This window comes from Astatotilapia calliptera, chromosome 15 (genome assembly GCF_964374335.1).
Source record: "Astatotilapia calliptera chromosome 15, fAstCal68.1, whole genome shotgun sequence".
NCBI lineage: Eukaryota > Metazoa > Chordata > Actinopteri > Cichliformes > Cichlidae > Astatotilapia > Astatotilapia calliptera.
The window spans coordinates 18,906,180-18,933,412 of NC_137436.1; the positions used below are offsets into that span (position 1 = coordinate 18,906,180).

The window sequence follows — 27,233 nt, forward strand, 5'->3', positions numbered from 1 at the left end:
AAGACGGTCAACAGCATTTAAGACGTGAATGTAACTTGTGAGAGTGTGTTACAGTACAGGGGTATGAGCTTAAATTATTGAAAAACAAAGCCTACACTTAAAAAAAAAAAACAACAACCCAAGAACATGCACAGTTGTGTAAAACAATGTTTTCAGAGGATTCTTGACTTATACTTGATTAAAAAAACTATGTACGCCCCCATGATTATAGAACCACCTTTAGCAGCAACAAATTAAGTCATTATTTTCAGTATGACTTTATCAGTCTACTTTATCTGCTGTGGAGGAATTTTGGCCCGCGTGTCTTTGCTATGTTGCTTTATTTTATTGAGGTTTGCAGGCATTCGCCTATGCACAGCTCTCTTAAGATCCTGCCATAAGATTCAGCCATTCTGTGTAGATTTGCTACTTTGTTCTGTTGTATCACCCAATTGCAAACTCAGTAAATATGGTCACATTAATTTGTTTAAAGTTACTGTATAAAATGTGATTTAAGAAATTGTAGCTAGGCTTTTAAGCAGTATTACATTCTTTCCATGCAAAAGCTCTGTGTATATGCGGCTTCTGATTAGTAATTGGACACTTAATTAATTTGTTGTCAATGAAAACAGAGTATATTGACTGCTACAGATGACTTCTTAGGAGATAAGCCTTTTTTTAATGTCTTCATTTATTAATGTATATTTTAATTTTCAAATAATGAACATGCACCTGTATGAAGATTCAAATAGCGTTAATAGAGTTTTTGAATCTTTCCAACTTTACTGAAATTGCAATTCTGTGATCCATACTAGAATAATTATATATATGGTTCAACCCACATTTACTGATTCCTTTTCATTTCAATGCCTATTTTGCAGCTAATTCATTACGCATCAAACTTAAGGCTGGACAGAATTTGTTTCTAGAGCATCGTACTGAAAAAAAAAAGCCATACAATCGATAGCTGCACTCATCTCCACTTATAGGTTGCAATGAAAACACTGCTAACATGAAAAATGATAGACATACACTTAAAACACTGAAATTTGTCTTTAGTTATGTAAAGCAGTACAGGCTTGCCTTGGGATTCCTGAGCACTGATTTCTGGGAGGTTATTTTGTTTTGCTTTTTGCACACTCAGGGTCAGATGGAGAAGGTCGTGGGGTAGTTATAGCCCTCAGGTTGTATATTCCCAGTGTGTGAGGACTCCCTTTCAATCTGGTTGCCAAGCTGTGTTGGTATTAAATGTGTATATTGACTGTATCTTATGATCTGGCAGCTAGGATAACACAAACTATGTATTGCAATTTTTCACAACAGGAGGGTGCGGGACTTAAAAACATAAAAATATTGGGGAAATCTGGGTGGTGTGCTTTGATGTGACTTGTGCATAGTTTTGACATTTCTCCTCTTAATTGCTCAATTTAAGCAAAAATACCTGCAGTACACATTTCCAGGGTTTTTACTGGCTCGGATTGGGCCTTTTTGTAGGGTTGGGGGATGCACATAAGCGCAACTGGTCTGCATATAACTAAGTTTAATTAGTCTTATCAAAAGTCTGTACATTTTTTTTTATTTCTGGCCATTTGATAAGCAAAATTGTACTTTCAAATCATAATGAAAAATCCTACTGTTTCTTTGGTAGATTCTATAATTTTTATATACAGGAAAAACACAGATTTCTACAAAAGGTATTTGCCTATTTTCACATCTTACACTTCAACAATACATGCAGCTACTTCGGCTGTACATCTGTAAAACATAAACACAGCTGGCATGTATTAATTTGCTGTAGTGTGATTGCTTATTCTATTATTTTGGTGCACCATTGTTTTATTGTTTGTTACATCCTGTTCTCTGCTCAGCCTATTCTTGGGTGTAATCAAACGTTTCATCCAACTAAAAGCTGCCCTTAGCTGGATTGCTGCAATGTATACACAGTCAGTTTAAAGTTTGTCAGCTGTAGAGTAAAGTCAGGTACTTTCCAGGCTGTCTGTCAGTCAAGATCAAGGCGACGATAGATTCGGAGAGAAGAGGAAGTGCAAAGAGAAGTTGTTTGAAAAGGTGAAAGTTCCACTGTGCTAAAAATAGCTTGCTTTTCGATGCATTTATGCCTGCTTGCAGCGCATTTGTGGCCTTTTTCTTCACTATAAACTATCATATAAATATCAGCACATCTTTAAAGCTGCATTAAGCAATATCCACCTATTGCTTTTCAATCAGGTCGTAGGATTGGTTCAGTGAAGCTTAACCAGTGCACCTGCTCTTGCAAAAGGAAGTGTATAACCAGCTGACTCAAGCCGGCTTTACACTTTCTGTGTAGCGCTAAATGACGGAGAGGCGAAGTAGCTGAAGAACGGCGAGCACTTATAGCAACCCAAAGACATCCAGATACTTTTCTCAAGAGTCTGTGGACCAAACCAGGGCTGAAATGAATTTGCATTCAACATGTGGCCAAAAAGATGACTGCAAACCCAGATTCCTCTGTTTCTGCTGAATGTGTAAGTAGTCAGTTGTTTGCTTAAAAGTTAGGAGCTGGTTTAGTGTTTTCTTTATTGTTTAATGCAGCTTTAATTTCATATTTGGGTTAAAATGATAAATGTTAAAGGCCACGTGCTCACATCAAGGGCACGTCATGGTTCACAGGATAGACAATGGTGTGCTAACTTTTTTTTAATTTAATTTAATTTTTTATCATTTTCAGCTTGTTTAATTCATACCACGTGTTTTGTTCACATCTTTTTAATTCATTTTAGCTAATGTATTATTATCAGTAGATATCCACAATTTTTAATATGCTTTTTATAGTAATACACAAATGTATTATTTCAAATAGCAAGTTTCACACTAAAGTCAACCACTTGGACCAAAGTGGTTGACTTTAGTGGATTGGCTTGATTTATGTAGTGTGAGTTTGATGTGTTTGTTGTAATTAATTAAGTCTATTAAACACTATATTTATGAATAGTTCTCCCTTTAGCATTTGATTTAATTTTAATAAGTGCTGACGAAGTATTATGAGTAATCTTTAAAGCATTTTTTTTTACTTTTATAACTCTAGTTTTGATTCTAACTCTGTAAACAAATATAAAGTGCTACCCTGTCACTATATGGAGTCTGGAGACCCTGCTTGATCCCACATTAAGTCTAAGAACCTGGTGGTCTATAAATGTAGATAACTCTTTACTGTTATTTTACAAAAGGGCAACAGCATACATTTAAAGCAAAATAGTACATTTTAGCTATTATGTATGCTGTAAGGCCATCAGAAATGTAACTTTGGATTACAGCCTTGTTTCTGTTTGACTGCAAGTGTTAAAAGTGTGTGCTGGAGTATTTTAATGTGTCCCAAGGCCCTTTTAGTCACCTTTTTGCGTTATCTGACTTTTACAGGCCGCCTCAGCCGCTCATTACAGCTTTTGCATGCCTGTTAGCGTAAGCTAGAGTTAGCGTAGCATTTGAGTTTGATATTCACCTCTGGCTCTGCACTTTTTAACCAACGATCTATAAAATCTTTTAGCAGCACACAAACACACACATATTAAAAAAAAAACCCTGCTGTGTCCCCTGGTTTAGCATTATTAAAGCTGGTCAGCTAATGGATTAGCCCCTGAACTAGAGGCAGAAGATTGTTTGAGTTCATAATTCACGAGTATTGCCATATTGATATTTTGCAGTGTAAATTCATTTTAAATTTGTGCTTAATATTAGGCATGCATCTGTAAATATATATACATTTAAACTTGTAGGAGCAGTTAGGATCATTTAGCACTGTTATTCACATCAGTACAGCCCCCCCCCCCCCCCCCCCCCCCCCATCGTCACCTCAAAGGTGTGTGTGTGTTTGTGTGTGTTTTAATGGTACCTGGGGGTGTTTATTACAGTGATCCTGTGCAGATGCCCTCTGTAGACTAATATGTGTGTGCAGTTTTGAAGTAGCTCTTTGACTGTGTGTTTTTAGGCATTTGTTTTATGTGTGGGTATAGAGCTTGCACGTGTGTGTGTGTGTATGATTATTATGTCTGTGGAACCCTTTGATGGGTGTAGACGAGGGCGTTCAACAGTTTTCTCATACCTAGACTGTGCACTGTGTGTTTCCCAGGAGATGGCAACCTCTGACCCCTGTGCAAACGCCCCCCCAACTCCGCCTGAGGAGCCGGCGCCTTCACCCTCCCCTCGCAAGAAGCGCGGGCGTCGGAAACAAGAGCCAGCGGAGAGGAATAAGGGTACAGCTTTAATGCTCTTTGCCCATATATGATTATTACCTTAGATTGAACAGCATTTGGAAAAGTTCTGCTAATTTTCTTTCAGTATAAAAACTTTAAACAGTTTATTTACAACAACAAATGTTATCTTTTGTGTAATTCATTTATCTAAAACTTTACCTTTCAAAGAACTTCCATGTTGCAGCTTTTAAGGGAATGGTAATTGTACATAAGTACACTGGGGCAAAGTGATGAAAACCACGTCTTTACATCCTCATTAAATCTCTCGTTAAACCTGTACAAATGAGCCATTTCCTGTAACTTTTTTTCCCCTGCAGACGAGCCAGATGACAGAAACTGCGACTCCCCCAGAGAGGTGAGAAAACAAGTGTCTGCAGCAATTTTGCATGTTTTCTACATGGTTAAATCAATCACTCTCATGGTATACGCAATATATAACAAGCTTTTTGTGTACATGCAGGGAGAGACTGGAAGGCTGCGGAGAAGGCCAGTCCCCAGAGTAACTTTTCAGGCTGGAGATCCATACTATATCAGCAGGAGACAGAGAGAAGAATGGCTCAGCCGCTGGAAGATGGAGGTGAGCAACGGAAAAGCTCGTATTTACACTGATATACGTTTATTTAGGGGCCCAGTTAGAGCAAATATGCTCCTTAAATATTTTTGATGGAACTTCTTGTCCTATATATTGTAAAAGTTTTACAGGTGGACCAAGAAGATTTATAAACTTTTGAACTGGTTTTATAGATGTGGGATGCCCTTTTAAAGCAACCAAACTACAGTGGAAATTAGCTGTGGTTCGCTTTGTGCGATGCTGAGTAATCCAGAGAAAGAGGGAAATCCCCTTTAGATATTAAATCAACCTTGACAGAACTGCGTGCTGAGTAATATTGCTCTGAGTGTTGTCACGATTTACAGTCTCACTTTATATGTTGGGGATATGAACTCCATGTGTTCTGTGTCTGTTTAACTTTTACAACCCCAATTCCCAAAAAGTTGGGATGCTGGGTAAAATGTAAATATTATGATTTTCAAATCTCATAAACCTATATTGTATTTACAGTAGAACATAGAAAACATATCAAAGTCATTTTGAATTTGATTGCAGTAACACGTCTCAAAAAAATTAAGCCAAGGCCCGTGTAGCATCCCCTCTTCTTTTAACAGCAGTCCATAAACATCTGGGACTGAAGAGACCAGCTGCTAGACTATTTGAAAGGAATGTTGTCTCATACTTGTCTCATATAGGATTCTAGCTGCTCAACAGTCCTCTGGCTTCTTTATTGTATTTTTTCATTTCATGATATGCCAGATGTCTCCAGCTGGTTAAAGGTCTGGACTACAGGCAGACAGTTCAGCACTCTTTGAGAAACTAAGCCATGCTGTTGTAGCTGCAATATGTGGTATAGCATTGTCTTGCTGAAGCATCCAAAGCCTTTCTGAAAAAAGTCTTTGGATGGGAGCATTTGTTGCTCTAAAACCTGTATATGTTTTTCTGCACTGATGCTGCCTTTCTGGATGTTCTTCTCCCATCGTATCGTATCGTACCGTACCGTACCGTATCGCATCGTACCGTATCGTATTGTATCGTATCGCATCGTATCGTATCATCAGAAATGCAGAATTTTGAACTGATTGCTAAAAATAAGCTGGATGCTTCCTCTCCTTTTTAGTCTGGCGGTTCCAGTGTCCATAATTACCAATAAGAATTTCAAATTTGACCACAGAACAGTTTCCCACTTCATCTCAGTATATTCTAGATGAACTTTGGCTCAGAGAAGATGCCATTGTTTCTGAATCATGTTCACACATAGCATCTTCTTCATGTGATAGAGATGTAATATGAATTTCTGGATGGCACGGTTCCTGAGCTCATGCAGTGATTTCCATGATACAATCAAACCCGTTTTAATGCAATGTGGCCTCAGGGCTCAGCTTTGTACCTCGTGCACATAGATCGCTCCAAGTTGCTGAATCTTTTGATGATCTTTTGATGATTTGATGATAAGATGCTCTTTTTTATATACAATCATATTACTGATAATTAGCCTATTTAATTCAACATGTTCCTGTAGCTGTTTCTTTTTAGTACCTCTGACTTTTCATCCTTTTTTTTTTTGCTCTGTTTCAGCTTTTGAGATATGTTGCAGCCATCTAATTCAAAATGAGCTAAATTCTTTTCAAAAGATAGTAGAGTGTTATAAAGTGTTTAATATTTGGTATGTTTTCTATGTTCTACTATGAATAAAATATGGGTTTATGAGAATTGCAGATCGTATGAATTCTGCCTTTATTTACATTTTGCACAGCGTTCCAATTGATTTTGGAATTGGGGCTTTATTTTACTCAAATAAAAATGAGAGAAAAGTCCAAAGATTTCCTGTGACTGTTTTTTTTTTTTTCATTACGGCAAGGATTCCTTTAGCTGACTTCACCCACATGGCACACTCTGACATCCTTTACCTTCTCTTACACATCTTTTGCTGTTACTGATGCTGCCTACACCTGGCATCCACCTGTAGGCTCTTTCACTGCCATATGTTTCATTGAGGGGGACGTTATTAATGCTTCCTTGAGGGGAGCATCAAGGTCAGAGGTTAGATTCAAATCATAAATGTACATGTGTTATGCACCAGACGGTGAAGAATAAGAATCGGTTGGGACTTCTGGTAAAAACTGCTAGCAAAATTTCAGGGCGCTGGCAAGATGGACTTTTGGCCATTTACAATAGAAATGTGCTTAGAAAGGCTCATTCTATTATTAATTTTGTGAACCATCCACTTCACAGTGAGTTTGAGTTGTTGCCTTCCGGCCGCCATTTTAGAGTACCTCCGAGGAGGACTAAAAGACTCCAGGTCTCTTTTATCCCTACTGCGTCTTGTCTCCTTAATGGCAAATAATTGTCCTTGAATTTTCCATCATTATTATTGTTATTATTGTTTTATAGTATTGTTCTGTTTGTTCTTATCCTCCTGCTGCTAAACTAATTTCCCCTTGTGGGACAATAAAGAAATTGAATTGAATTGAATTATTTGGGTAACCTGAGATATAAAACAAGAATTCAGGGTATCTGCAGGTCTGAAAGGTCTTAAAAATGTCAATCTTCAAACACTACAAGTTTCTAGAAAGTCTTAAATTTTCTGCAGCTCCCTGTTTTTTGGTTTTTTGATTTCAGCCAAACCTTTCTTTGGACCTGAGGGCAAAAACTGCACCTAATAGTCATAGACAGCCAGATGTTAGTGGTCTAGTCCGACATTCACTCACAAAGCCAGAAATATTGATTATATTAGAATAGAATAGAATAGAATAGAATAGAATAGAATAGAATAGAATAGAATAGAATTCAACTTTATTGTCATTGCACATGCACAGGTGCAGGGCAACGAAATGCAGTTTGCATCCATCCAGAAGTGCTTTAGTGATATAGATATATTACAATATAGCAATAATATAGATGTGTAAGTATATTACAGAAATGGGTCTATTATGGTATGTTATAATGTACACGGTATGAAGTATGTTGTGAATATTCTATAACTATAGGTATGTACAGGCTGTAGTGAGTACAAGCTATGTACAGGATATGAACAGGATATAAATATGAAAAACTATACAGAATATGAAATAAATAACTTTACAGAAATCTGAGATATACAGTTATACAGAAATGGGAACTATTTATTATTATTGTGATAAAAGCAAATCCACATGTTTTGGGGCGTGTTTGGGGTTTCTTTGTGGCCTTTCATGATCAACACCATGTGACTGACGGTTTACTTCATTATACAATCCTTGTGATTGGACAGCACACAACAGACACTCCAAAGACACAGACTGCAATTACCTGACTTCCATTATTTGAGTAAAAACAATGCTTTTATGCCATTTCCGTTTATACTGGGGGGCCTGCTTGTTAGTACCGCCAAACCTATCACTTCTCAGACACCCAGTGTCACCATTAAAAACCTGTGGTGCAGACACATCAGAATTCAGTGGGGTAAGAAATTATCTCCAGAATCAGAAGTCATGAGTCTGACTCTTCCTTGTGGCTGGTTATTTATTCACAAATGTCATTTTCATCTCTCAAGCAAAAGTGTTTTGTTTCTCTCATTTTGTTCAAATTAGTAAAATTGTAAGACAAAACCTCCTGTGTCCAAATCAAGCCACACAGGCCAAATCTGGCCTTCTGGAATTTTAATCCAGCCCACATATCACTCTAGGTTCTTGATCAATTTCAGCCTTTCTAGTTGTAGTTGCAGTCTGCACAGCAGCATGCGCCCCATCCAAACTAAACAGAGAAGTACACACCTGCAAGTAAAACTAACAAAAGGCTCAGCCTGATAGGGATCAAATGGTTTGAGATCTTCTACTTCTCCTGACTAAATGTTTTAAAGCCTAATTCATGGACTGGTTAAGTGTTACATATTGAACAAAAGGTTGTGTGCAGCATACAAGTTCAAATAGTAGCTAACTGTTCAATTAAATTGGCTACACTTGGCTTTAAAATGCACCTTGATCAGTCAGATTAGTGCCATAAGTGTAAATGTTGCGATTCAGTCACTGGTGGTCTGGGATACATTTGGCCTCACACATTTTACTGTGTAAAAGCAAAAGTTTTCCAATGTGTCCCCAGCAAAAACATAACAGGAAAATATTTTATCAATAAGGGACTTTATTTGGTCCTTTTTGCAAATTGCAAGTGTGTGTCATTCCAGTCTAAACAGTTGGAAAAGCCTTCTTGAAACGTTTTAGGGTTTTTTTGTGCCAACGCTTCCGGAACAAATCTGGTGCTTTATTGGCAACAGATGGCTGTGTGAGGCTTTCTGCCTTTCTAGAGGAGGTGAGGTAGACAGTAATGATTTCTGAACACCTTGGATGCACATGGTAGACACTGGTATCAATACCAGTGGCCCTCAGCTGTCCTCTCATGATCTGATTGGCCAAGGTGTGTGTGTGTGTATTTATATTGAAGTTTTGTGTTCTTTTAGGTTAGTTTAGTTTTGTTTGTGTTCTTTGTAGAGGTTCTTGTCCAGCTACATTAACTGAGATTACACCTGCAACTGCTAGCAAGTATGAGAAATGGATCTTTGTAAATTCACTTACCTCCAAATAATTGTTTAGTTTTTTTTTCAGCCAAAACCTTTCAGCCAGTTTGACACTTAAAATTGTATAAAAATGTCTTTAAAATCATAATGTTACACAAACCCTGCACAGTATTTAAATAATACTGTAAGAATAACAATAATTAGCTTATTACATTCAACTGAGCTTTGATTGGAACAAGTGTTGTCTGAGAGCTCTTTACTGTGATTTGCTTTTATTCTGCCTCGTTTGTCCAGTGTTAGCAATTTCTTATACTTGTTGGAACTTGTCGTAAGTGTGGGGTGGACATTTGTCTGTTTTGGGTCAAAACACTGACATCTGGAAAGATTTTTTTCTTGTCAGCATTCAGTGTGTCATTATGTTATTTAACTTGACCTCTTTGGGCTTTCTGTTCGGCCTTCATCACTTTACTGTGTTTGCAGTCACCCTGCTCTGCTCTGCAGAGTTTGTTTGTTTACACTGGAGGGGAGTGGACTTCCCCTCCACGACTTGGCTTGTGGAAGATGACCTGTTTCCTTTCAGTATTACAAGCTTTTTGCAGCAGCATTTACCCAACAGTTGACACAGTGAAAGTGAAAATAGCATCTTTTCCTTTCCCGTAGACTCACATGCACTGTTTGTCCACCAAAGATAGTTGGTTGACATTGGTCTGAAGTGTACCAGTAGTGCAATTTAGATGTAATAAACATTTGTGTGAAACAGTGTCTTTTTTTTCCTCCTGTGTAGCCTTGCAGCCCCATCACATTTTCTTTCAATGAACCCTTCCTGTAGGCTTAAAAAGTTGAAAGTGACTGGTGAGTCCATGGATATTTGTGATCTGTTGAAGTTTAAGCTTTCCATACAATCCACGTAGACATTATATTATATTATATTATATTATATTATATTATATTATAAGAGAGAAGTGTTTTCTTTAAAGATCCTGAGTACTTGTAAACAGCTGTACTCTTGATGTCCCACCCATTTGTCCTTTACTTTTAAATATACGTCTCGATTTTTCTCCTCTTTTTACAACATTATCACATCCTCTATAACTTTCCCTGAAATCTTGGGACATTTAAAACAGGAGTTTATTTTAAAAACTCAGCCTGGTGTGTGTATGACTTTAAATATCTTACTAAATTTATTTGGTACATTTTTATGTGGTGTCAAATATATTTTTATATCCAAGTCGTCATTTCTATTTATAATTAGCACTGTATAGTCAACTGCCAAAGTAGGCTTGCTGCGACAGATGGTGCATCAGCATCCAGATTTCCTGCTTATTATGGAAACAAAACAACGGTATTCAAAAACACTTTAGAAAACTTTAATTTTAGGAAGATGTTCTCAACAACATAACAATAAGTTGTTCTTAGATTGTTCTTATTCTTTGATGTGTCCTTGCACTCATTATTTAATCTGTTTCCTTCTAAAATCATCATTTTGGTTCAGTGTTGCAGCTCTCTTCTACTCGTTCGTCTTCCAGCTGCAGCTACAGCTGTTTGGAGCACAGAAACCTGCTGAAAACAGGTGCAGCTTGGTGCTTGCAAGGCAGACAGTAAGCAGGTGGACAAAGTGAGTCACTAGGAGGTGAATTTGGAGAAATATGTAGTAAAGAGAGAAACAAATGATCCCCTTTGGAACTTGTGATCAAAATAGAGCTTAAAGAGAGGGAATTTTAGACTTACCCACCAAGTACCTTCATAACTGAGACATAAGTGACCAGTTGGTAGTTTAACCTGCAGGTTTGACCCAGCATTTGTGAAATGCTTTGAGAGTAGTTGACTGAGGTCATAGTTATAGTAGTAAGCACATAGTAATTCAAGGAAAATGCTTGGCTGGTTAACTGTGCTGTAACCACGAGCAAGGCATATAGTGTGTGAAGATGACCTTAAAGTGAAAAAAGAGAATCAGTGAAAGAGACAGGAAGTGTGTATGTGTGTGGTCGTGAAAAGGAGAGAGAGAAAGTCATTAAGGCTTATTGACACACACAAGGACATGAGCGAGCGCGTGAGAAAAAAGCAACAGCGTTTGGAAGGAAGAAAGCGAGAGTGAGCAGAAACCACACGTGGTTGCATTTCCCTCGTGTTTGAACTTGTTCTGCTGTGCAGTCAGTTTTTGATGGACACAAACTTTGAAGCCTGTGAGACGTGACATGAGATCGCTTGAAAAGAGCAAAAAGAGCTTTAAATTACTTCATAAACTATAAATCAGCTCTGCACTGGTGAAAATGACGATTATGATTTCAAAAAAAACCTTTCTGCTTAACTGGAGCATATGTAAACACATACAGAGTCTAGTTGGTCTAACTGATGCCAGCTTGTCTTCAATCTGCAAACTGTTGCATGTGCATGTGACAGATGGAGAGAGAGAAAGAGAGGTAGAGTATGCCTGGCTTCCTGTCAACACTATCCTCTCACTTACTGAGTCATTAGCAGCTCTCCAAAGCTATGTTTGTATTACATGAGTCTAGTGGGACTAATAGGAAAGCTCTTTAAACTTTAATTTATCCAAAGGTGGCCTATCATGTTATCAATATCTGCTGAACTGTTGTACAGGTCACTTCTAAAGAGGTGATTTTTAATTTTAATGAGACATGGATAATTAGACGATAGCATAAAAATACTCATTTCCAGCACAGGCTCATTTTAAAGTCTCAACATTGGCATTTTGGCTATTGCTATAGTGTTTTTGTTTTGGAGCCAGAATACTTGGACCAGAGGGTCCAAATACTGTATGATTAACAAGATACATCGATAAACTGTATAAACACAATGCACAGGTACAAATAACTGCTAATTAATCCAGACTAAGAAAAATAAAAGCGTAAATGCTAAAAGCAGAAACCTGGACAGTCTTTACGACACCAAAAAATTATTATTGACATAATTTTTTTTCATTAAAAAGTGACAGAAATGCTGAAAGACTCTTAACTAGTGGAGCTGAAGCTGACTGACTGACACCTGTCACTCAAAGCACACATGCCACTAACTGTAAGCCTTAGTAGTCTCCTAATCAGTGAATAATTAAAAATTAACTATTCACAGAGACAAAAACTTCTTTGTATCAGTCTGTAAACATACTTCTTAGTGCTTTAAATTTATGCATTTTAACATTGGAGTCTATGGGGATTGACTTAAAAACAAAATGCCTAAAACTGATCATTTAGAGCATAGGTGTCAAACTCTGGCCCGCGGGCCAAATTTGGCCCGCAGCCTAATTACATTTGGCCCGCGAAGCCATACCAAATTACTATTGGAGCAGGCCTACTGGTATTATACAGCTAATATATATATTGTTTAGTATTAAGCTTTGCTTGTTCCATATTCAGTTTTTCAGCAAAACTTGTTTGAGTCCATAAGAAAAGATTCATTCTTATATTTAAAGGAAGATTTGTTTTTTCAATAAATATTAACGTTAGCCCGCGACTTTGTTCCAGTTTTGAATTTTGGCCCACTGTGTATTTGAGTTTGACACCCCTGATTTAGAGCATCTGAAGCTGAGTTTTTAGCTCACATGGATTACTGGTATATATACTGACCTCATTATATTAACCTTTCATGTCATGTTTTATGTGACCATCCACCATGGTAACAGTACAAATATATATGTTACAAAAAAATATGCAAGTGTCTACATTAAAACAAAAAAGACAAATGAAAGAAAGGAGGCAAAGTTAAAAGTAAATGGAAAGAAAAAAGCAGAGGGAAAACAGAAATGAAGGAAGAAGGGCAAAGGTCAGATCCCTTTTTTCCTTTAAAGAAAATGGACAAAATTTGTCTTAAAAGAATACTTCAGGGAAAGTACCAAAGTGTTCTAAAAGAGGCTATTAAGTCAAATATTAAATTGACAATAGTGATAGACTGATATGTCAGCAGCAGTTTATTGTTGTACCTGCTGATGTGCAATTAGCACTTCATACACCACTGGCAGTTTAGTCCAGCGGTTCTCAACTGATGGGGCTGTTGAAAACATCACGACATGATGGTAATGCTCCACACATTTCTCTAATTATTGAGTCAAGTAATTATTATCAGATAAGGAAATATGAGAAGCAATTCTAAGCTACAGCTCACATGAATCTGCAACAATATTTAGTTCCAACTTTAGTGCGCAATGTTTATAATGTAGACTGGAAACGTGTGAGTCAAAGTGTAACAATGATAAACAGAATACGAAAATGCCTGAAAAGGTAAAACGGGAATGCTACAGAATGAAAAAACAAGTTGTCGAAGGAAAAAAAAGAGAATTGGCAGGAAAATGAATCCTGTAAAGAGTTTTAACTGAGATGTAAAGCAGAGAAAGATGGATATGGAGTGAAAGAAGGGAAAGAAAAGCAGTGAAAGTGTACGTGTGTGTGTATATTTGACAGAAGGGGAGAGGGGGTGAAATCAGTGCTGGAGACAGAGGTTAACCAGTTCCAGGTTCCTGTATGCACGTGTGTGTGAATTTGCTCTGTCAGTCATTTGAACTGCAGCCAGCTGTTAACACCCTCATCAATATCCCATTTCGCTGTTGTCTGGAGGAAAGCCTTTAACTCTGCAGAGTCGCTTTCTTTTCTTGGACCAATAAAATTACAGTGGCATCTTTTCATTTATTATGCATCGTTTTCCCATCTTTAACAATCTACACCTTCAATCGCAGCCTTGTTTTAGCCTCCCACCTTTATTTGTAGTGTGCAGCACTTTCCTGAACAAGATATGATCAATCGTCACAAACAAGTCACACACTACAATCCACAGCATTTTAAAAACATCATTTGCTTCAGCTAGCAGTTACTTGACCTCCACCATCAAGATTTATACAGCTTGCAGTGATTTTTTTTGGCCTTACTGATTCATATGCCAATGCTAAATCAATACCTATTTAGTCTGTGACTTTATTATTTCCCAGTGCCCAACACGGACTCATCTAAATGCTCAATTTGTTTGAACAACAGAAACTTAACAGAAGCATAAAATCTAACATTGTGGCTGATGGCATTCCTTCAATTTTGCTAGAAAAAGTAATAAAACAAAAAATATTAGTTTAAATTTCTTTTTCTATCAATATACCCCTCAATTGCTGCACCAGATGTTTGCATTACAGCTTGCATTCAGCATATTTTAGACTCCCTATGTGTAAACGCTTTTTGAGTATATTCACAGCTGTGTAAATTTTCCGTGACGTGGGGGGGCAAGGTCACATTCCACAACTTACATGATAAACAGTACACATATACAGTAGTGTGGAGGATTGATAAAAACAACAAGAAGTGAATCAATTAATCACTTAATCCTCGTCCAAGATTTGTCTGTCACTTCTCACTTTATCGCTTAACCATTGGTAACTAACTCATGGACATTCCAGGCAAGTTACCCCTGAATTTACCACCCCTGTATGTCAGCTAAAAAGCAATCTTTGCTGTCAATGGCAGTCAGTTCACTGACTTTGTGTTGCTAACTATTATTTCACATATCATTGCTACCTTAAACTTGTAGTCTTTCTAATGGCCTGTAGGGGGAGACTCCTGTGGTTGCCGAAAAACACAAATTGTCTAGGTCAGAGATGTTAAATTGATTTTACATCAAGGGCCACATACCGCACAGATCTGTTAAGTAATTTGGTGTAGTATAAATAACCATGGAGTCTTTATCAATAGGAAAAGCTCTATAACTTATTAAAACAAGGTTAAAAGTCCAAAAATATATGGCCTTCTTTACATTTTCCAAAGCCATCTAGCGGGCCAGATTGGAGTCTCTGCTGTGCCGATTCTGGTCCCTAGGCCTTATGTTTGACATCCTGGGTCTAGGTTATGAGAAAACATATACCTGATGAGTTTGTGGTTACAGTTAGTAGTTTTGATGGTTAGTCAATATAATGTGCCATTAATGTTTTTTGTCCTGTCTTCCTCCCCGCACCCCCATCCGGTCATGCCAGATAACTGCCTCTTCCTGAGCCTGGTTCTGTTTGAGGTTTCTTCCTGTTAAAGGGGAGTTTTTCCTTCCCACTGTCGCCAAAGTGTCTGCTTATAGAGGGTCATCTGATTATTGCCATTTTCTCAAGTTTTTTACCTTAAAATATAAAGTGCCTTGAGGCAACTGTAAATTATGGCTGTTGTCCATCTCCAGAAGGGGGATAAAAGATTGTAGGCTTTACAGTTGCATCCACACCTCTCTTGCCACTTTAGGTTTCAAAACACCAAGATGACAATGATGCAAATGTTTAGCTCAAGGCATCATTTTGTGACATCACCAACCATCACAGTGACATCGCGGTGGCTATGTCCATCTTTTATGTCTTTGGCCTTAGCTCTGTAGAGTAGTGTATGCAAACATATGAGGTCCCACGAATTCCCAGAATTCATTTTATAGAAGTTATGTTAGCTTTGCTTTATTTACCTTCGTCTAACTCCCTCTGTGTCAATGTATGGCTGCATTAATGTGTACATTTGTGTGTGCATATGCGAGGTGCTGACCCTAACACATCCCACAGCCTTGTCAGCTCTGCGGCTTACCTAACCTTTGACCTTAGCCTGCGTACACATGCACGCACGCGCACACACACACACACACACACACACACACACACACACGCACACACACACACACACACACACACACACACACACACACACACTAAGCTGAGTGTGTGTGTGTGTGTCTGTGTGTCATTATCTCACTTATAGCCCTGGGGCCGCCAGACATAACTCCACACCACCAATCTGTGTGTGTGTGTTGTTCACCTAAACATCTGTTAGGTGAAGGAGCCAGTAAATCACACACTTCACTGGCAGCCAATCAGAGGGAGATGGTAAAGAAGGCTTGAGGGTGAGTGTAGCCCAGGAGACACACAGAAGAGAAAGAGGAGGAGGTAGAGAAGGTTAGAGAGAAGGAGAGACAGACGAAGAAAATGACAGAGAGGAAGAGAGCCAGGGAGGAAGGGTTGCAGTTGCAGAGCTACCATACCTGGCCTGTAAGTGATTTAATTTTTTTCTCTTTCTTGTGTGCACGTGTTGCAAGTGTGTGAAGATATGTGACCCTAAGTTCAAGCTTTTCTTTCTTTTAAAACAAAATGTGAGACAAACTATCGCCAAGTTATTTCAACACGACTTTGCTTGGCAGGCTAAACTAAAATGATGTTTAACTTAGCTTTTTTCATGCTTTCTGCTGGATTTAGACCAAGTGGAGGGAGTAGAACATCTCACAGACTGTTTGAACTGACTTAGTGGGGGTCATTTTTGTTTACTTGTTGGTTTTGGAGGGAAAGAGCTTTAGAGCTTCTCAGTCCCTTCTACTGAATTAACCCTTCAGTTCCCACTTCTTGTTTGGTCTGCTTAAAGCAACATGCACATAATATTTTAAGACTTATCATTGAGTCATACATATACTGCTTTCATTTGGCTTGTGATAAAACAGCCTTTCCTTTCCATGCAAGAGGAAAAACAAAAATACTTTGCTTTTTCCCTCTTGAGACCTTTCCAATTTTCTCGTGTGCCACCTATGTAATTATCTAAAGTTTGGAAGCCATTAATGCAAAGAGAACTAAGGTACACAAGTTAAATTCAAACAATTATTTTTCTTTTTTTTTAGAAAAATCTTCTTTGACAATCTTGCCTCTGCTTGACAACCTCCTATGCCAACCTTTCTTGGTTATTGTTTGGACATCGCAGAAAACTTCATTTCTGCTTCAGAGATTTTGAAAACGACCACAAAGCTTGGACTCCTTTTCATAATGCTAGCTCTTTGTAGAGGTCTTGTACAACTGTAGTTCCCTGAGGGTGGAACAGTGTGTGATACTTTGGAAACGAACACCAAAATATGACGCTGTAAAGTTTGGTGTATTTAGGTTGTGTCCAAAAAACAGCCAGATACTAATTTTGTTTTCTGTTTATTTGTGTCCTTGTATTTTGAAAAGTTTGAAAAGTTTAATCCAGTACTCTATTGGGAACACCACCAAATCATCAAAGTATTGTATGATATAATTAACATAATTTAGGTTGGAGTTTGATCGTATTCACTCAATGACATTAAGAAGACTATGTGAATGTTTCTAAGAAGAAAGAACTGGATTTAGGTGTTACACTCAAATTCTTATGTTTTTGAACAATAATAAAATTTTGCCTCAATTATTTCCTGTTTAGAAATTATATACTCCCCCATTTTCACAGGCTCAAACTGACAGAAAAGCAGTTTCATAGTCAGGTGAGATCTGCCAGGTAACAGTATCTCATCAATGGAGAGGATTGTATAGCTGTAAGCCTTTCCTGCTTTTCTTGTTGCTGGAACGACACTCAAATTAGGTTGAAATATGAAGCTCTTCATTCACAGCACACTAAAGGCTACCCAATCCAGAGGGGTTTTTTTTGGTAGAAGATTAACATTCCCAGTCACAAGGTCATTTGTCCATTAGTTCACATATTACCAAATATGTAAACAAATGGAAAATGTCAGCAAGTTACCAGGATTACCATCAGGCTTGGGTGTATTTTTAAACAGTTACCTTTTGTTGCTCGGTCATTTTCCAGTGGCCAAATGTCTACTTAATATTGGAAAACTATACCAGATCACCAAATTATTATACTACAGTCAGTCCGAACACTTTGTTATTGTCCTTAAACAGCAATCAGACACATGTTGTTTAGTCCATGTCATTAGGATTTCTCAGGAGAGCTTCCTGGAAAAAACACTGATTGCCTTTCTTTAACATGTCCCTCGGCCGCGATCAATGCTAATGAAAGAGCAGTGCTGCCTATTGACAACGTGGGAGGAGGGGTCTTAACTGCTCTTTTAATTGCACTGTGTGTGCATGCAGTGTTGAGCAATGTAAGGTTCGTCTGCAGGTCAGGGTCAGTCACGCTCTTAAAGTGGGTGTGGTTTAAGTAACGGCTCATTGGTTAGGTCATAGGGTGAGAGGTCAGAGGTTGAGGGGGTGGCACTGAGAGTGAAAACGTTGACCAGGCCAAGGGGTTTGTGAAAGTTCAAAGTCGTAACTTACGACATTAAAACCGCTGTCCTTGTGTCTTTCTGCCATCTCCTGCTGTTATTTGTCCTTCACATGACAATACACACATATCATTTTCTCGTGAAGATGTCTAGCAGACAGATATATACAAATATATATATATTTATAGCGTTTCAAACCAAAGGTATTACAGAATTTTCTTTAGTTTCAAGTAGATTCAGTCATTTCAGGTTATTTTCCTCCTTTAACAATGAAACAAAGAAACAAAGAAACGTTTCTTTGTTTTAAAACAAATTTTAACTTGTTATCATGATACCTTCTGGTTGAATCTGAGAAGTTCCTCTTTGACAGAAAGATTCACAGGAGTTGTTGATGTAAAAAAAAAAAAGTACACAGATTTGTGACCAAACATGCGGGTGAACCCAGAAAATCTTCTGCAGCCTAACATAGAGTAGAGGCTTGAATGAGCCCCAGCAAAGTGAAAGTCTTCCAGCTTAAATGCTGCCAACTGGCCTAATTACTGTGTGTTTTATAGGTTGGAAGGTCATTTCAAACCTCACAGTCATCACATTTTTATTGATTGCAGCATAAATTACTTGATGTTATATGTAGTAAAACAATATGTGAGAACTTAAACTTGCCCTCAGTCGTAATGTTGAGTCAGATTATTAAAAGAGCATTTGCTGCCTTTGAGTGAGCTGGCAGCTGTGTGGGCAGAAAACAAAAGACCTGTCCTTATGTGGCACCTGATTGTAATTGCTCCAGGTGATGTGAAGTATTTAAAGGCTGATGGGAAGCTCCATAGACAGAGTCTGTTGTTTCATGTATTTTCAAAGATTTCAGTGCATACGTTTCATTTAACTGGCCTTACTCCATTTAAACTGGTTCACAAACCAGGTTCCTCTCCTGCATAATATAGAAAAAAAATAGTCATACTACAATGCATAAAAACAATCTATATAACAGCAAAAGAAATGCAGCAATGCAGTAAAAACAACATAAATGAAAAGAATTGGACTGCATATAATTTGAGTCCGTAGGTGGAACGTGTCCTTCAAAACATGTTTATATCCAACAAAGTCTCAAAGGAGTTCCTGAAATAATCATAACCTCCGTTCTATTGATCCATGTCTCTAGACACACATTTTAAATTTTTCCTGCACCCAATTTGTGTCCATTTACATAATGTTTTAAATTTTTAAAGGGGGGAAATTTTCTTACCAGACTGGCAGCAGCACTTTCTCCAACACCAGATACAGAAATTCTTACCTCATAACACAATATCTGCATTTATTTATTATATTTGTATTCCTAATATTAATATTTCTATTCAATACTCCTCCTTGATTTAAGTTTCTTCTTTTAGATTTTTACAAAAAATAAGGGATCTGTGCAAGAAAGCAGATAACAGGCATGTTAACCGGCACCATTGTATAGTACTTGTTGACAGAGTAAACTAACATATAAACTTTTGTGGCCACACTAAGCACAACTGTTTGTTGGCTTGTAGGAAGTAAGGCCTACTGGTTATCGTTGATTATTGTTAAAGATGATTTGGTTTACATATTTTAGAAACAGATGATGGTTTGGGTTAAAATACAACGGTTACCATTTGTTTTAAAGCTCTGTTTTCTTCATTGCCATCATGATTTGAAGAGACAAAGCATGTGTTCTTTAAAATACATTTACTTCAAAGTCTTGCTAGCTAACACTAAAGAATGTGATAAATTGTGTCATATACATATGTTTAAACTGTGAAAAATGCTGTTGCTCTAATGATCTTAATTCAGTTTTTAGTGCATGCCCTATACTGCAAGTGTATTCTGTCCTATAAAGCCCACAAACAGCTGTGCTTACTCATAATTCATTGCTTAGTTAACATCTGTCTACGTATGTTTCTTTATTTGTAGCAGTCCTAGCTGTAAGACAAAGTAAAATATAAACATATATATACATATAATATAAATAAGGTAATATAGTAAAAAATAAATATCTAAGTATACAAGTATATGTGCACTATATTGGAATATATTTCAATGTATTGCTTATTGCGAAACTTAGTGTTGGCCATATGGAGTACACCAAATAACGGTCCAAATAGTAGTTTGTGCTGAAATAACTGCATGTAAAACCTTTTTGTGCTATAAATTCCCTGTAAAGCTACCAGTAATATTATCAGATTAATAATAATTTTTTGCCTTCACTGCATCCACAGTTTGAATAAAGGTGACAAATCCCTTTGTGTTTTTTTATGTAGTGCTGGTTGCATGAAGCTGACCCTGCAGGTTATTTCAGCCCAGAGCCCTGCGCTCACAGAAACCCAAGCAGGTGATGAATGCATATCTGCCTGTCACCAGTGAGTCATCCTCATCCATGAAAAAAACTTCCTGGTGGAGTGTTCAATCAGCTAAGGTTGCCAGGCAACAAACACAGTTTCATCCAGTAAGCAGGACTGGCTTTGGCCGAGTTCACTCAGCAGCACGAGCCAGCTCCAAGTCCTCTAATGAGATGATCCGGTCCAGATGCTACACGTAATGATTGAGTTTCTTTCACAGCAACAGCAAAAAGTTTAGATGAGCCCAGGTTGAGATCAAATTACAATTTAGAATTTAGAGAAGAAACAGGATGAACATTTTATATCACAGTTACAGTGCGCATGGCTGTCACAATCGTAAGGTGGTAATATTAAGAGGTTATCACCTCATAGTCAAAACTGCTCCTGTAAACAACACAGAAAACCTCCATTGAGATTCTGATACGCATGATGTAGAAGCTGGAGATTGCATTGGATTGTAATGTTTTGCTGTGCTGTGTCGTTAGTGATGATGAAATGTTTGTGATGATTTCTCTGAATATTTATTCTTAGCTTTAAGGTATAGGTATATAACAATATGGAGCTTACAATGATGTCCTGAGAATTTTAACTATAACATAATCATGACACTTCGGTTTAACATTTAACTAAAGTAACTTAACCTTGTAATTCTTTAGGAGCCTGCACAAATATTGTCGCATAATAAAACAGAAATTAAAGCAATATTTTCCACCTGGGATGTCGAGCTTTTTAGCCAGTCGCTTAAAGCCCTCCTGTACCACCACATAACCGCATGAGTAATAACCATCCAGCATTTGCTCTTCCTGCCACATAGAGTGCAACTAACAAATACTCCAGCGATGTTTGATTGAGTCATTTATTTACTTTTGTGTTACACGTCACCAGCTGTTAGTATCGCCTCTTTTGTAGACTTGGTGAAACAAGTTTGTTGTTTCCACCTTTAATGGTAACAGCTTTTAAGCATGTTTTTCCAATAATTTTGCTTAGAGGATAGAGGTGGTTGTCCTTTTTTAGGTACTCAGTGGTCATCAGCACGCTGCTCCTGCTCTTAGACATGTTTGGGCTTGTGTCGTTGTTGCTAGGCAACTTAAGCATTATTGTATAATTTATATCTCGACATGGCACTGTTCTATCATGTAAAACATTATACCCTTGTTATCACAGACAGTACAATATGACACAGCCCTATTCTACACCATATTTAAATCACAGCTATCCACACACAGTCCTCACACATTTCTTCTTATCGCTCAGATTAACCGAAAAGTCCTGAAGACAAGTACAGTCAGAGTGTGTGTATTCACCTGAGTGTGGCAACGTCTCTATGAAGCACATCAAACTACAGTCCCAGTGTTCCCTCTGGACCTTAATCAGCCCACCAATCTTATTGTCTAAATATTTCATGTTCAGTTCACTTATACCTCAGATATTTTTATATATAAACCTACGTTCTTCACGCAAAGCAATAACTTAGAGTAGATTTTATCTCAGCAGCTTAATCTTCAGCTGTGGGTTTAACAAACTCTCATTTGAGGTTAAAAACATGACAGCAGGTCATGACATGAAGTGAAGAACTAATTATTTAACACATTATCTGTGGCGCTTGTCAGTTATGTCGGTTGTTTTCATGAACAGTCTGATAGAGCGTGGCTGTGGATTACAGCATATTGTTTTCTTCTATACTTCCGTGAATGATGGTCCAGTGTATCCTCTGCCAAATGAGGTTATAAATGACGACCTGAAGCAGCTTTTTTTAAAGTATTTAGAGCTCTTATTATGCCTGACAAGCAGATACTTCAGGGTCTCTTCAATGACTTGGGAATCTTTCTAAACTAAGATATTAGACTGGAGCCCAGCTTTGTTTTTCCTGCCCTCTAGACTTGCTGCTTTTCTTTTTAACACTTTGGTTCTTCTGTACAGCACTTCGTGGCCTACTTCACTACTTTAAAACCAGCTCATTTAGCCACTTATTCACAATCACTTTCTGCGGGACACATAAAAGGGCCAAAATTCAAGATTGGTATATTTGCATATTTAATGTTGTAGAACAAAACAAAATTTCTACAGCTGGTGTTAACAGCTGACCTTTTTTCAGGCATCAAGCCTAAAAACTTTTGAATTCCAAACCCGTAATTGGACTAATTCCTGCTGTATCTGCATAACATTTTAAGGTCTGACCCTGAAGCTCATTGTTACTGTGGCAAAATATTGTGGTGAATTACATTGCTAGGGTAAAATGACAAGAATGCCTAAACAAAGATGGAAGGAATGTAAATAAGGGCGACATGTGTGTATGTTAAAAATGTCAAACTACGGTTCATCCAGCATGCACACATACAGACTGCAGAAGGTATAGGAACTTATTTTATGGTCACAAAATACCAGCAGGGAGGCATCTGATCGGCTCCAGATTCGTTCTGCAGCCTGACAACGACACCAAACTCACAGCCAGAGTCATAAAGATCTATCTTCAGCCACACGAAGAACAACTCATCCTGCAACAGATGGTGTGGCCGCCACAGTCCAGCCACTCTGGTCTGGGATTACATCAGTGGATCTCAAACTGTGGGGCAGAAAACCAGGTGAAAATTATGGCAAGAAACTAGATCTAATATTTTTGTTAGGGAAAATAACCAAACAAGAATTAATTGATGAAAATTGTGTGAACTTGGCTTCTGAAGTGTGGCCTGTCTGAAGACATTAAGAGAACAAATCCATGAAACAACATCTGCCCATCAGAAAGTTCCCATATATAAGCAAAATCCTTGGAGTAAAGATTTGGGATCTGAAATCTAAGCAAAGGACTGTCAGCTTGTCCAGACTAACACAGTAATAACTGGTTAATGTGTACATATGTAATCTGTGCACCATTACACTGTTAAATAAAAATACACCAGACATTTGTGCAGTTTATCCAGAGGATTTTCTCAGTTTGTTCTGTGTTCGACAGAAAGATTAGAACACTTTCAAGAAAAGATCAGAGTGATGTGAGAAAATTATCACAAGGCTGAAACCTGTTTCTTCTTGGTTCTATAATTCTCGTAAAAATGACAAAACACAAAGAACATCAGGCTTTTAAATGCCAAAGGGCTCAATTCATATGAAATCAGTCGGTCTGCACTGGATACTACAGCCTAGATTATTTCCTTAGACAAAAATTTATATATATTGATGAAAGGGCCTGGGAAGCCTTTTTCTGAGATTGTAAAGAATTTGGATTATTATAGGAGGGTCAGTATGAACAGCTGTTTAATGTAAACCACAAAGTATTTAGTTAGTTATAGCTTCTAAACTCATAACAAAGCCAGCTGTGTTCACACCAAATATCCACTTGATTTAGTATTTTCAAGAGAGGTCAACTGCAAAATAAGTGTATTTTTTGTGTGTGCTTGCTTTACTTTTAGTGCACAAAACATTTGCACTAATAAAAAAATAAAAATAGCTGCCATTTAGCTGCAGGAAGGAAAAAAACAGTTTTTTTTATTTAAGTCTCCCAGATGTTTTAGGGACCAGTGAAGACATATGGAGATTTCCTCACTTTCTTTGTGTATGTGAGTGAGCGAGTGTGTGTGTGGTTTGTCTATGATCCATGTAACAGGCTGATTAGGATTTTATGAGGTCAGAGGCCAACAGGAGTGAGAAAAAGTGACCTTCTCACCTCGGGGTCATACTCGGGAGAACACCGTCACAAACTGTCTCCTCCACGTGAATTTATGCCATCAGTAGCCCTCACCATTTTTCTCCTTTTCTTTTTTCTATTTAGCAGAATGCAGCAGGTTTCTACATCAGCTCCAGTAACAAACAAATGGTTCTCTTTAGTGTTAGAAAGATTTTAGGTCAATAGGACCTCATCTGTAGGAGTGAGCACATGGTTAGTTTTTTTTGTTTTTTTTTGTTTTTTTAAGCTGAGAGCTCAACTCAGGGCCACATTACTGTGTCATCTTTCAGCACCGAAGTTTGATTTTCTGCAGGTAGCTATTACTGATAATCACGGGTGGGCACTATGCTTACTCAAATCCCATCCTTATGTACAATTATGAGTTTTAGGTTGTAATGTTATGAAATGTGCAAAATTACCAGTTTCCATGAAATTTGAGGAGAGGTATAAAAAAAAGAACCTTTACTATTTTGGTGCCGACCTGGATTACTTTATTTAAAAATGGCCTTGGTGGAGGTCTGCGCTTTCTAAGTGCCCTTCTGATATTTACTTATTCTTACTTTTCACTAAAATTTGGAGGCCAGTGTGCTCCTGTTCAAACTTTTAAATAACAATGTCAGTATCTGTTCATGTAATCCAAAAGTTCAGGCATCAGACTGCTATAAACATTGAGTTTGTACTTTTTTTTTTAGTTCTTGGCTATATATGACATCAGAAATAGACAATAATGAACTGAGGGGCTTCCTTAAGGTTCAGTTGGAAAAATAAAACTGGATTACGTTGTTTTATGAATCATGCAAAGCTACTTAAGTGGAGTACAAGAATAAAAATATGTAGCTATGTCCACTTTAAAGTGTCTCCTTGCTGTATCTCTTTCCATCTCTTTGCTTTTATTTCACATGTTTGTCCTCTGGGGTCTCCATTTTCTAATATCTAACCCTTTAATCTCTAAGGGGAGTGGAGATAAAAACATCTTGCATTGGAGGATGACATGACGGGCAACATCAAGGCCCAGTAGACGATGAATAAAGAACTTGATGATGCAAAGCTAGTCCAGTCTAAGCGTGGAGTGTTTAGAAATTATAAAGATGATTGTAGCCACTGTGACGTCAAACTTTTCCTGTTAAGTCCAGAGATGAGTATGTCAGCCACCACAAAATGCTTTGAAAAAGGAAGGGATGGATTGAACTAGAAATCGAGCAACGCTCCACTCTCATACAGTAGCAAATTGTCAATCAAAGGGTAAACCAGACCCTGATTTATCTTTCTTTTAAACTCTAATGGGTGCTGTTTACAAAATTAAAATCAGGTTTTATTCAGTAACACAGGAAACTAGTGACTGAGACCATAAAGTCATCAGGAAAGGTTTTATTAAGGTCATAAATAAAGGGAGCTGAGGGCTGATTTGACATAGACCTCAAGTCTTTTTGCAACCACAGGCATTGATCGGAGCCTAAAGGCCAGTCTGAGTGAATTCAAATGTTTGTTTTTTCCAAGGATTTTATACACAAAGCTGATCATTGACTTCTAAAATATTAAAGTACAGCTCAAACTCCTTAACCCACTCTCTATTAAACTAATAATGAAACTCATTCACATTTGGGGGGGTTGGTGTACTTTTGTACTTTAGGGAAAGTATGAATACAAGACTTGTAATTTTAATCGTGTATTTTTATAGTATGATGTTGTAATTGGTCACAACTGCTGTACAATGAAGTCAACTCTAAGTTGAAAATCTGAGCTCTGTGTCTTCCTGACTTCCACTCAAAGAGCTGCGCATTCTGTCTGTGCTGTATTCTCCAGTTTTATGATATAATCCTATTTACTCTTTCGCTCTTTGTTTTCTCTTCCTCTCTTTCTCTCTCTCCTTCCTAAGTTGAACCCACTGAACTCCCTCCCCACCGCACCCTCTTTCCCCACTCACTTCCTGTTTAGAGGAACAATTAAAGGATTGTTCCTGCAGCTCGAGGCAGCAGGGCCCTGATCTAGAGCAGCCGCCACTTTAGCTAGAAAGAACCACAAAAAGCATCAGTTATGAGACCTCCTCGAAGGACAGTGTTTGGCTACGGACCAGCAGAAATAAAACAAAGTTTATCATAGATGGGGAAACACACATGAGGAGGAGACGATGTCCTCGACAGGCGCGGGCATGCCAGACATGATCAATGACAGTAATATGCAGGGAAGATTTTAACGTACATAATAGCTGATGAAGTTGCCAGTCAGCTGTCATCTTTTTAACTATCTTCAAAAGTTTCTAGAGTCACTTTTTTCTTTTGAGTTTGGGTGTTATTGTTTAAATTCTTAACCTGTGCTATTCATGTCACAGTGTAGCTGTGTGGAGAGTTGAATAGGAACAAAAAAAAACCCTCACCAATCAACAGTTAACCAAACTGAATGAACACAGGATACGAGGAAAAGGGCACCAGGACACAAGGAGGAAGTAAACTGATAGTTTCATATACTCTAAGCAGACAACATGACAGAAGACAGAACAGAGTAAGCACTATATATACACACTGAGGACTGATAGGGAACTGAATCCTGACACTGCTGGATGTAATTGACAAAGGCGAGAGAAAAGCAGGAAGAAAAGTTAGAGTAAGACACTGCAGAAGACTAGCCTTCACAGTAAAACATGACATGACCAAATGACACATGCTAAACATGAAGACAGAGACAGAGGAAAAGGTGGACAACAAGCAAATACAAGAACCATAAAATACAAACTTAAATATAGTCAATGAAAATCCCAACCCTGGGATGATGACAATCAGAGCAACACTGTTGTTGTTGTCCAAATTAAAAAAAAAAAATAGTAAAAAATAAATACAGGTAATAATAGTCAGTCATTTCTTTTATTCTGAATTGTATGTGTACAATAATTAAATAATATTTTGAGTTTAGCTCGTATTAGTTATCTATAGTTATCTTGATTGGAATCTCTTATTCACTATATCAGAACTCAAAGCTACATAGGTCTATATCTATTTATGTGTGTTTATTA

At 37.7% G+C, this 27,233-nt stretch overlaps 1 protein-coding gene across 11 annotated transcripts in view; it reads left to right on the plus strand.

Moving 5' to 3' along the window:
- The window catches only part of LOC113006752 (DNA (cytosine-5)-methyltransferase 3A-like), a 92,990-nt gene that overhangs the window by 40,905 nt on the left and 24,852 nt on the right, over positions 1-27,233 (plus strand). For 6 of the 11 annotated variants that reach the window (XM_026142905.2, XM_026142909.2, XM_026142910.2 and 3 more), the window contains exons 4-6: positions 4,085-4,208; positions 4,526-4,563; positions 4,669-4,785. The exons of 3 other annotated variants lie outside the window; for them this stretch is intronic. In XM_026142905.2, the coding sequence (XP_025998690.1) occupies positions 4,085-4,208; positions 4,526-4,563; positions 4,669-4,785 (279 nt within the window). Of the gene's footprint in view, positions 1-2,110; positions 2,484-4,084; positions 4,209-4,525; positions 4,564-4,668; positions 4,786-16,084; positions 16,245-27,233 lie in introns of those variants that run through there. 2 more of the 11 variants (XM_026142911.2, XM_026142915.2) reach the window with 2 other exon arrangements.